Genomic DNA, 11,921 nt, shown 5'->3' with positions numbered 1-11,921 from the left:
TGGACCACATTGTTTATTACCGCACCCTAACATGGTGGCCAGTGACCATGCAAAATATGGAATCTGTCATATATCTGCGAGAATACAGCAGTAGCCACATGGCTTTCAATGGAAATGGGAGAGGTGAGGAGTGCTCCCCCACCCCTGCGGGCCATACTCTACGCCTGAGTTATGTCAGCCTTAAAGTGGTTGCCGGCTGTTATAAAAAAATGTATTAGCCGGGCTGATACCTGCTTTGGTGCTCCCAGTGTCCCGAGCTGCGGTCCGTCGGAGCAGTGTCCGTTTGTTCCGAGCAACTAGGTACACCCACCCTTCCCCTATCCCAGTGCTGTATCAGACTCTGGGACAGGAGACAGGTGGACCTGCCACGCCGTCTGGAAGTTGTTGGAGCGGGCGAGTACAGCAATTTTTTTTAAAAGCCCTCCACAGCCTGGCTAATAAATATTTATAACAGACAACCACTTTAAAGTGTGAAAAGGGTGTCCCATCCATATCCCCCTCAGCGGCTATGACATGGTCTTACAAAGTTAACCAGTGGGTGTATCTGTTGCAGTGTTCCTAAATGCATCTTTCCAAGACAGATGTTTTCTGTTTTGCAACACAGCCAAAAATTTTTTAGAAATTTTGGAAAATTTAGAAAGATACATAGCACTACTGAGGTATCCCGACTTTATCAGACGTTAAAAAGTGGCAAAAGAAATCAAATGATACATGTGCCGTAGAGTCTTACATTTTTCAGAGAAATAATGTTATCGCTCATTTTCAAATATCATTTTATCTCAATTGAAGCTCATATTATATTGAGTCATTACAGAGTGAACTTTTTTTCATGCGCTTTTGTTAATTATTATGGCTTACAAACAAGGAAACCCAAAAAGTCATTATCTCAGTAAATTAGATTATATAAGACCAGCCATATTTTCTTTATGGGGTTAAGTTCAGGCGAGTTTGCTGGTTAATCAAGCACATTGATACTGTGGTTATTAAAACAGATATTGGTACTCCAAAAATCTTGTTGGCAGAGCGAAGCATGAAGTTTTCTAAAATTGCCTGGTAGACAGCTACGTTGACGTTGATCTCAATAAAACACAGGGGACCTACACCAGCAGATGACATGACTCCCCAAGCCATTACCGATTGTGGAAACTTTACACTAGACCAGTGATGGCGAACCTTTTGGAGGCAGAGTGCCCAAGCTACAACAAAAACACACACGTCAAAGTGCCAACATGACAATGGACTAACTTATTGATCCCTGCTGTATCACAGGTTTTAATCGTATTGGTGTCCAGAGTTCACCAATACAAAGATGGAGAAATTTGGATTGTAGCTTTTCTCCAGGGTCCCCTGAAGAGGGAGAATCAGGGGACCCAGAGCAGGAGCTCCAATGACAATAATCTCTATCCAAACCTTCTCGCTCCTCCAAGGATGTTGCTTTAAAATAGCGCTGAGCATGGCATGTTCTGGGCTGTATTGGATCACAGGAGAAAGCTTCGAGTCCTAGCTGGCAAACTGTGTTGAGTTGAAGGCCTGGGTGCCCAAAGAAAGGGCTCTGAGTGCCACCTCCGGCCCCCGTGCCATAGTTTCGCCACCACTGCACTAGACCATAAGCAGCTTAGATTGTGCCTCTCCACACTTACTCCAGATTTTTTAGACCTTGATTTTCAAACACCTCGGACCACTGGGCAACAGTCCAGTTTTTTTTTCCTTGACTAAGCATTGCCTATTGTTAAGAAGTAGCTTGACCCATGGAACATGACACTTGTAGCTCATTTCCACTTTGACATCTGTCAAGTCAGCAGTCTTCCCCAAGAACCAGAACTTAACTAGAAAAATTGAAGGAGACCTAGGTCAAAGCAATGTCATTTGTGCTGGGGAATCTGAAATAAAAAAAGATGGTTCTCATTTGAGGTTTTAAAGTCTTAATGTCGCCCCATTTCAAGGGGGTGGAGGTAAGAGACAGTTCGATATGATTGAATATTAAAAAATTAAATATTTGTTTTTGGAACTTCATGGTGACTAAGCATTTTCCATATGGGTCCGGAGAAAGTGCAGGCGAGCAAAAGGTTTGCTTGTGCGGAGAGCCTACATCATGGGTGGGATGTGGAATGGAGTGATTTTTGGTGGGGTAGGGCGAATGTGCGGGGGGAAGAGCAGAGCAAAGACAAACTAGAAGATGCCTGTTACAATATGAAAGAAAACCCACTGTACTTTGATCGTTGAGCCAGATAAATTTTATACTCAGATATTACTATTCAGAAACTAAGTCTCCTGTTCCCTAGGTTATCATACCAAACAGCCCGCTTATGGTCATTTTACATAAGGCCCCCCATTCCCTCATTGATTTCTTATGTACAGCCTTGTGGGCCCCAACACTTGCATGGGTGTGCCCACTGCTGGCGTCATCCCCGACACCCACCTATATTAAGGTAGACAATTTTTTTAAATGAAAAAAAAAAAAAAATCTCAGAAGGGGCATGAACAGCAAACTTAACTAATAGGAGGTGCAAAGTACGACTTACTAGTCTTCTACTGCACCAGATTAATCATCCAGCTAGATACCAGGTCACAAAAACTCACACATACCAAGTTCTCTTTTTAAACAGTTTATTTTGTAAATTATGCATGAATTAGTTCTCCTTTTCTTGCACAGTCTTGGTGCCGCGCAGACGACCAGTACGACGAGCAGCAATAAGACCAACTTTGCGACCAGCTGGAGCGTCTCTCCTGATAGTTGAAGGCTTACCAATGTGTTGATGGTTACCACCACCGAAGGGATGTTCTACAGGCTGCAGAGAAAAAGCATTTTAGCCATGAATAATTGCAATAAGCCTACCATTATTTTACAGATCTTCTGCTGAAAGAACTCAAAAGGTTCATCACTGGGAAAAAATAGAACGCAAAATGCGAAAATAAATCAGAAAAACAAAACTTACGTTCATAGCCACACCACGGACACGTGGCCAGCAGTTTCTCTTGGCCTTGTACTTGTGGTAAGCACGTCCTGCCTTCAAGATGGGTTTGTCAATACGTCCACCACCAGCAACAACTCCTGCATTACAAAATTAGGTCAAAAATACACGTATTCCAGAGCGCAAGAGTACGAAACAAAATGCTACTTCCTGTACAAGAAATGCGCCATTTCTTACAGCAGAACATAAAATACATACATAAAATTAAATACCCACCAACAATTGCTCTGTTTGCAGAAGAGATGACCTTCTTAGAACCAGAAGGCAGCTTCACTCTGGTTTTCTTTGTTTCAGGATTATGGGATATGACTGTGGCATAATTGCCAGATGCACGGGCCAGTTTGCCACGATCGCCTGGTTTCTCCTCTACACAACATACAATGGTTCCCTCAGGCATGGTGCCAACTGGGAGGACGTTACCGATGTTAAGCTGAGCTGAAAACAAAATAACTGGTTAGTCTATTTCCTAATCTTAGAAAAAATATTATCTACATACAATATCCTTTAAAGAGAGAATACAGAGGTAATAAAAACTGGAGAAGGAACATTTTCGTCAAGACCAGCAACATACAACTAGATATTGTAAGCGGTATATATAGAATGGAAGAATGGGGGAATAGCATGGCGTGTGGGAAGTAAAATAAAACACACATGCCTGGATTGGTCTGAAACATTTAGGGCTGTTTCACACAAACTTGTCCCATAGAAATCGAGTACAGAGACTCCTGTCCACTGCAGCCTGTGGGATGATGCCATCGTTACGCACATACACACAGGCTGAATACATTTGTATGAAACAGCACATACATTGTGTAAAAGCCCCTGAGAAACATAATGATACTGAGCTACTTTAGAACTCCTGGAACAGAGATGGCAAACCCTTTAGAGACCGAGTGCCCAAACTACAACCAGAATCCACTTATTTACTATTTCAAGCAGTAATTTATTGCTACCTGTTCTTCAACATCATTCAATTGTATTAGCCCCCCTGAGGCCACCAGTACAGTTGAAAGAAGGTGGACAAATTCAGACCATCATTGTAGCTTCTCTCCAGGAAGAATGGTGGGTTCAGCAGGAGGACCTCCAAAGACAATGCAGTTCTGTCTAAACCTTCTCACTTTTCCTGCAGTTCCAAACAGCCAATGAAATGTCACTTTAAAATAGCGCTGAGAGCAGCATCTTTTAAGTTGCTTGGGACTACAGGAAGATTTGGTGGATTTGATCCTGTTTAGTGAAATTGGGGTAATGGCCTGCAGGCGCCCTTGGGAAGGGAGGTTAAATAAATATGTACTTGCCTCGTCCAGAACTCCTGCGCGATGCTCTGACAACTTCTGGCGGTCTGGCACATTCACCCAACCCCTATCCCAGCGCTGGAACAGGGGACAGGTGAGGGTACCAGGCTGACGGAAGTTATCAGATCACACAGAGAATGAACAAAAGTGAATGAAAGAATGTGACAATGTATACCAGAATGATATCGGTGGCCACCACAATTTGCTTCAATTTTGAAATCCAAAAGATGTCCACCACGGTACAAGATGGACGTCTAACACAGCAACCCAAATACAAGTTCAGTAATGACACTCAATTTACCTTTCTTTCCACAGTAGACAAATTGCCCAGTGTGGATTCCCTCAGCTGCAATGAACAGCTCGGTCCTCTTCTTAAACCTGTAGGGGTCGCGGAAAGCAACCTTGGCAAGAGGAGCACCACGGCCAGGATCATGGATAATGTCCTAGAAAACAAATCATTTTCAAACATAAGCCACAAAAGACTAACAAAAACGAGTTACTAAGCGTACTGCTATTCTGCTGCTGCATATTGCAGCGAACCCCTACATAGGTGCTACCAGGAAAACTCTGCCAACAGGCCAACCTGGAACTACAGATTGTCATTTTAATTCCTTTATTGACATATACCATCTTCAAGAAGAGCAAAGATTTAGTAAGAACACGCACCACACAAAGAATCCATTTATCAAAGGAAACAAACCAGAAACCTCTGCTCCTTCAAGTCACTTCAGTGTTTTGCTTTTAAAAACAGGAGAAAGTAAGCCTATAAGCAGTGATAGGACTTACAGACACCAGTTCACACTACAACACAAGGATAGCTGTGTAACCCAACTACACCAGCCGCTAATGTTCTATTACCAGAGCACTCACTGTCCATAAGGAAAGCTGCTCATATTATGTGGCTGGAAGAGGATGCAGTCACATTTTAACCTGCAGACGTTTTGCCACGGGAAATTTTGTCAAAGACCACGCTCAGTCTATTCTGTACACATCAGAGATGTGCAGAACTAGTCTAGTGTGTCAGGGAAATCAGCAGCACATGTAGACATGTTCCACCAGCATCTAGGGTCACTGACCGTTTCTGTAACATGTGATTCTTCAGAACAGCTGCTGACAGGATCCCATAGCCTTCAATTAATCAGTATTGCATCCTTCAGGAACATCAATCTGACATCCATGCAATTGCCCTATCCTACTTCAACACAATGTAGCACATTACTAAACCATCACTTGTAGCAGAGCTCTGCATTTGGCCAGGACAAGACTTATGGGCCTGCCACCATAAAAAAAAAAATACTCACTTTTACAATACCCTTGATGTAGCCATGTCTTTCAGCAAAGTCGACCGACCTGAGCTTAGCAGGTCCTTTCCTGTGCTTCACATGAGCTTTGAAAACAGAGCCCGCACCTTTTCTCTGTCCCCTGATCACACGTCCCATTGTGTCCTGGAAGAGATAGACATAAGCATTATCAGTGCAGGAACACAGCAATCGAACTTTAAAGAGAACATGTCAGGAGTATTAGAGATACTAAACCAACTACTTGTAGATTAGTGTTACAAAATAAATATATATTATTCTATCACAGGGTGCGTTCTTGGTATGGTTTTAAAACCGACTGAAACATGCATTTTCTATGTTAATCATGTGTTTGGCTGGTTTTAAACCATGTAACAGCTGCTTACACCGCTAGAAATGGAGATAGAGGTTCAAAAAAGCCTAACACATTGTAAATATACAAAACGCATGTGTTTTCTGTCGGTCCAAGAACGCACTGTGTGACAACACCCATACAGATACAGCCAGGCACATGTGACCAGGCATAGCTATACACCAGATGAGCAGGGCACCATCTATACATATACAGCTAGGCACGGGTACATGTGACCAGGCATAGCTATACACCAGATGAGTAGGGCACCATCTACATGTGGCCGGGCATAGCTGTATACCAGAGGAGCAGGGCACTTATCTACATGTGACCGGGCATAGCTGTATACCAGAGGAGCAGGGCACTTATCTACATGTGACCGGGCATAGCTGTATACCAGAGGAGCAGGGCACTATAGGTCATAGAAATACATTTGACTAGGCATAGCTATATACCAGAGGAGGACACTATAGGTCAGTCATATAGATACATGTGACAGGACATAGCTATATACCAGAGCAGGACACGATAGGTCAGTTATACAGATACAGGTGACCGGGCATAGCTATATACCAGAGGAGGACACTATAGGTCATACAGATACATGTGACAGGACATGGCTATATACCAGAGGACCAGGGCATTATAGGTCAGTCATACAAATACAGGTGACCAGAGCAGCAGGGCACTATACCCCATGGTCACTTGTGTGGTGACACAGGAGCACCGGCAGCTCACACATTATACCGTAATGTGTAGCACACCGCCGGCACCGGATCTACCGTATACCTCACTATAGGTGCGCGCCTCTTCCCCTCGCCCCTATCATCGCTCATCTTCTCAGCACTGTCTACCCGGCACCGGGCTCTGCTATAATCCACGTCAAATATCACAAATATCTCGGCCAGCTGTACAGCCAGGTCTCCAGTCACAGTCATCCTGCAGTGCAGAGCCCGGCGGGGCGAGATGTCGGAGATTCATTAAAGATTGTATTAGAGGAGCGATGGCTCCATGATCCTACCTAGGCCCGAGCTGTCCACGAAGAGGAAGTTCCCAGCAGCAGACGGCCGATTTCTTCCGGAGAACGCGGTGACGCAGTGCAGGCTGGGAAGTCACCAGCTGAGGCACGTCAGAGATTAGCGGAAGCCATATTTGATGTGGTCATCCAGTAGATAAGTTTTATAAAGAGCGGCGCTTCTGATGTGTGTGAGGTAATTGCAGGCGAATCATCATCAGCAGCTGCTGCACTATATAACACCTTATAACACCATATAACAATATACCTTACTGAATATAGTAATAAGCTACATCACTGTTTCGATAAACTCCATAATCCAGGAGAACCTTCTGGTGTCTACTAGCGATAAAAAGTATACAGCTCAGGTGTATGGCTGATGACCATCAGGGACATTGAGGCCGGCTTCCCACACGCTGTTTTTGTTGCATTTTTAAACGCATCCAAAATGCAAGTGGGAGGGGGTTTGGCCAAAACGCATTTGAGTTTCCAATGAAATGTTTGGGAACGCAAATGCGTTTTGGCCAAATCCCCTCCCACTTGCGGTTTGGATGGATGTGTTTAAAAACACATCGAAAATGGCATGTAGGAAACCGGCCAGAGGTCGCGTTCCCACGATGCATGGTGTTGCATTTTTGCCGCAGCAAGAGACTTGCAAATGTGTTTTATAATCTTAAGGCTGGTGCCACACACACCGCTTTGTCTGCGTTTGAAAACGCAAACAAAGTCTCGCCTACCGGGGCAGGCCACGACCCGATCGCACCGGCGTTTCTATGGAAACGCCTGTGAACGGGAACAAGCCGCCGGTGTTTTGCATTAAATTAACGCAAAACACCGGCAGCTCGTTCCCGATCGCAGGCGTTTCGGTAGGCGTGGCTTTGTCTGTGTTTGTGTTTTCAAACGCAGATAAAGCGGTGCGTGTGGCACCGGCCCAAGGCTGGTGATACACGTGGTGATTTGTTGCGTTTCTGCTGTGATTATAAATACATGTTTTTTTATGCATGCATTTCTAAAAACGCAATGCTTGATGTGCATTAATTGCATGCAGCTGTGTGTCTTAGACTTTGTAAGGGTGAAGACACACGTGGCGTTCTCCTATGGAATCTCGGTCTCCTATGGAGTAATTTCTCTCTGCATCAGAAAAGAACCCACAGGTGAGAGTTCGGCCTTTGGGCCCCTTCTGGGTAAGCACCGCTCCAGCTCCCACTGAGGACGCGTCAACTTCCAGCTCAAATGGCTTCTCCTTATCAGGCCGTGTGAGAACAGGAGCAAAGGCAAAATCAGATTTCAGCTTGGAGAACACTTCTTTAGCTGCTGGAGGCCAGAGTTTATGATTATCGTCTTTCTTTGTTAATGCCACAATGGAATAGGCAAGAGTGGAGATAATTAGGTAATAATTAGCGACCCCAGGAATCTCTGTACAGCACCAAGTCCTACTGGGCAAGGCCACTGGAGTACCGCAGACATCTTGGTAGGATCCATCTGTAGAACCCTGTTGGAGATGATATATCCGCGTAGCGGAAGACTCTTCTGGTGGAGCTGCCACTTCTCAAGTTTGGCATATAGGTGATTGGCCCTTAGGTTCCTGAGAACTTGTCGTACATGGACCTGATCTACAGGTCAGAAGAGAACACCAGGATATTGTATATAAGTAAATAACAACACAAGTGTAAAGTAAGTCTCTGAAGACCACGCATTGCAGAGTCCAAAGAGGATGACCAGATACTCGAAGCGACCATCCCGAGTGTTGAAGGCAGTCTTCCACTCGTCACCCTCATGGATAAAGATAAGATATGTTCAATCAACATATATTGGTGAAAAAGAGTAACAATTGCGAACAGAATTTCCAAGGCATGAAGGGTGGTCTCGCATTAAGATACATACAACATCATGTCATACAGTGCCGTGGCAGCAGACTGTGAAATTATACTGGGGTAGAGATCGTAATGTACCGGCTGCGGGGGTCCGCCCATCCTTCTCAATGATAGAACAAGACAAAAATACGAACAGAGGGTAGACAGTACTAGACATAGACGAGAAGGGAATAACTGGGTGGGGAGGGGGTCTGGGGTTAGGGATGGCTTCTGTGTCATTCTTTGGCCATACACTACAAGCGTATCGCCTATTTGCAATGCAAGGGTCCCGAAGGGTTACAAATTCAAGTAGGGAACTTATTATTTTAAGCAAAGAGATCCTGAAAGGCCGGGGTTAGCTGGAATTCCTCCCATGGGGTCCACACAGTGGCTGTCTACTCGGGTCAGGCATATCTTCGGCCACCAGCTCCTCCATCCTCCGTATGTAGCAGAGCTCCTGTATCCACTCCACAACCGTGGGTGGATGAGGGCTCTTCCAGTGTCGAGGGATCACTGTCCTTGCCGCCTTGAAAAAGTGGCAGAGGAGTCCTTTTTTGATGGAGGAGATGGTGCGCGGTAGCACGGAAAGGAGGGCAACCTGTGGGCTAAATTGTATAGTCTTACCAGACACTCTGCTATAGGTGTCAAACACCATCCGCCAGAAGTCCTGTATTATCGAGCAGCTCCACCATATGTGAAGAATGTATCCCACCTCCGCACCGCACCTCCAGCAGAGCTCCAAGACTCAAGGGTAGATCCTATGGAGCGTGAGGGGGCACCTGTACCAGCGTGATAAGATCTTATAGTTCTTCTCCTGAGCACTGCAGGGCACAGGGAGTTTATGGGAGAATAAAAATGCTTTGTCCCATTCTGCTTCCGTGAGTGTGGTTGATAGGTCAGTCTCCCACGCTGACACAAACCCTGGGTTCTCCTGGGAGGACTCAGCAAGCAGTATAGCGTATAGCTGAGACAAGACGTGGGCTGGGGGTGATGCAGGTTTAAGTAGTGCCTCAAACCCGGTTAGAGATGCCCCAAAACTAGAGTCGGTGTTCGAGCTTACATATGAGGCTAGCTGTTGGTACTCCAGCCAGGACAGTGGAGTGTCTGGGTTGGAGGCTCTCAAAGAGTCCCAGGAGGGCAGGGTATCTCCAGACACTACCTGGCCCATACGAATATCTGCTCCCGCCTCCCAACACAGGAATCTCCCTCTCCCCATCCCTGGGGGAATGCTGGATTGTTAAATAGGGGAGTGAGGGGGCCCTGTAGTCTAACTAGGGTGTCCCGAGAAGCCAGCCTGTCCCATTCTCGGAGGAAGTATGGGGAGAAGAGTGAGTGTGTGAAGCTCTCTGGCCGTTGGGCCGGCCGTATCCATGGAATTGTGCGCAAGTGGGGGTGAGTGAGGTCTGTTTCTAGAGACATCCATAGCTTGGTTGCTCTATGATAATGCCAGTATTCTATGCGCATGAGCAACGATGCGGAGTGGTAAAGTTTGGGGTCAGGAAGACCCACTCCACCCGCAATTTTGGATCCTGCTTGTCCCACCTCCCCACACAAATCTCCGGAAAGCCGCTTTGAGGCTTGTAAAGAATGAGACCGGGGGGTGTATCGGTAGGGTTTGAAATAAATATAAGAACCGGGGCATTACGTCCATTTTCAGGACATTGATCCGGCCGAACCATGATAGGTTACTGTTACGGTACTTGGCCAGGTCCCGTATTGATCCAGGAGGGTTTTGTAGTTGAGGTTGTAGAGGCGAGAAAGGTCTGCTGGGATGTCAATTCCTAAGTAGCGAATGTGAGATCTCTGCCACTTGAATGGAAATTGGAATGCTAGGTGGGATATTTCACTCTCAGGGAGGGAGATGTTCAGGGCTTCTGATTTCGATAGATTAACCTTGAAGTTGCTATGGAGGCCGAAGCGGGAAAACTCTGCCAAGATGGAGACCCGGGGCTGTGATACATACAAGAGCAGGTCATCCGCATAGATGGCGGTCTTGTATTGTTTAGATCCAACCTGGAGACCGTGCACACTGGGGTTGCCACGAAGCGCCACCGCTAGGTGTTCCATGACAATAATATACAATAATGGGGAGAGGGGGCAGCCCTGGCGGGTTCAGTTCTTGATCGAGAATGGCTTGGAAGAGGTTCCATTTATTCTTACTTGAGCCGTGGGAGCTGAATATAGAGCTTTAGGATACGGATAAGATTATATGCCCCCCGAAGGTCCAATTTAGTGAAGAACTTTGCTCCACGGAAGAGGTCAAAGAGTTCTGTGATCAGGGGTAGCGGGTACCGGTTTTTCATCGTAACTTTATTAAGACCACGATAGTCAATGCAGGGACGGAGAGAACAGTCTTTCTTGGCCATAAAGAAGAAACCTGCAGCGGCAGGAGAAAAAGACTAGCAGATAAATCCCTTCTGTAAATTCTCATTGATGTAGACCGACATGACTGCGGTTTTGGGCACGGAGAGTGGCCACACATCGAATAATTGGATCCTTCCTGATTTCTAAGGGAGTTAGTTGCTTTTGTGCGTCAAATGCATGGCGGACCTGCAGATACCTGTAGAAGCTGCTGTGCGGTAAGGATAGCTCCTCCTGCAGTTGCTGAAATGATTTAATGCTACCTTCCTCGCATAGTTGGGACAGTGTAACCAGGCCCACCGAGACCCAATACTCGTTGACCTCCATTTTGGCAAATTCCCCATAAGGGGGTATATTCTGTAAAGCCTGTAGCCCCTCTAATCTGCTTCACTTTCCCCCATAGGGTGTGAATAAGCTTCTTCAAAGTCCCATACACATGGAGAGACCTCAATCCCCAAATATCTAAATCTAGAAACCACTGGTATGGGAGTTCCCAATCCCGCCAAGGCACCATCCAAACGATCCACTGCCATCAAGGCCGACTTATGCCAATTAACAGTATGGCGTGATAGGGATCAGAATTCCTCCAACAGGCGCATTGCAGCCGCCAAAGAGGGCTCGGTGTCTCTCAGAAACATTATAGCATCATCCACGTACAACGCTATTTTATTGTGTAACTGGCCATATCGAAACCCCTCAATATCCGGGGACAGCCTCACTGCCACTGCTAATGGCGATGGAAAACAGCATGGGTGACAAAAGGCAACCTTGTTGTGTA

The 11,921-nt window shown here is 45.9% G+C and overlaps 1 protein-coding gene across 1 annotated transcript; it reads right to left on the bottom strand.

The window, feature by feature from the left end:
* Positions 1-2,590: 2,590 nt before the first annotated feature.
* RPL8 (ribosomal protein L8) lies at positions 2,591-7,088 on the bottom strand. Its single transcript, XM_072137793.1, has 6 exons — positions 6,936-7,088; positions 5,566-5,709; positions 4,566-4,707; positions 3,189-3,407; positions 2,937-3,052; positions 2,591-2,789 (listed from the first exon to the last, which is right to left on the bottom strand). The coding sequence occupies exons 2-6, from the start codon at positions 5,701-5,703 to the stop codon at positions 2,631-2,633; spliced, it is 774 nt and encodes a 257-aa protein (XP_071993894.1). The 5' UTR covers positions 5,704-5,709; positions 6,936-7,088; the 3' UTR covers positions 2,591-2,630.
* Between the last annotated feature and the right edge of the window lie 4,833 nt (positions 7,089-11,921).

This window comes from Engystomops pustulosus, chromosome 2 (genome assembly GCF_040894005.1).
Source record: "Engystomops pustulosus chromosome 2, aEngPut4.maternal, whole genome shotgun sequence".
Classification (NCBI taxonomy): domain Eukaryota; kingdom Metazoa; phylum Chordata; class Amphibia; order Anura; family Leptodactylidae; genus Engystomops; species Engystomops pustulosus.
The sequence above is the reverse complement of the archived record's forward strand: the minus strand, read 5'-3'. Positions and strand labels throughout refer to the sequence as shown.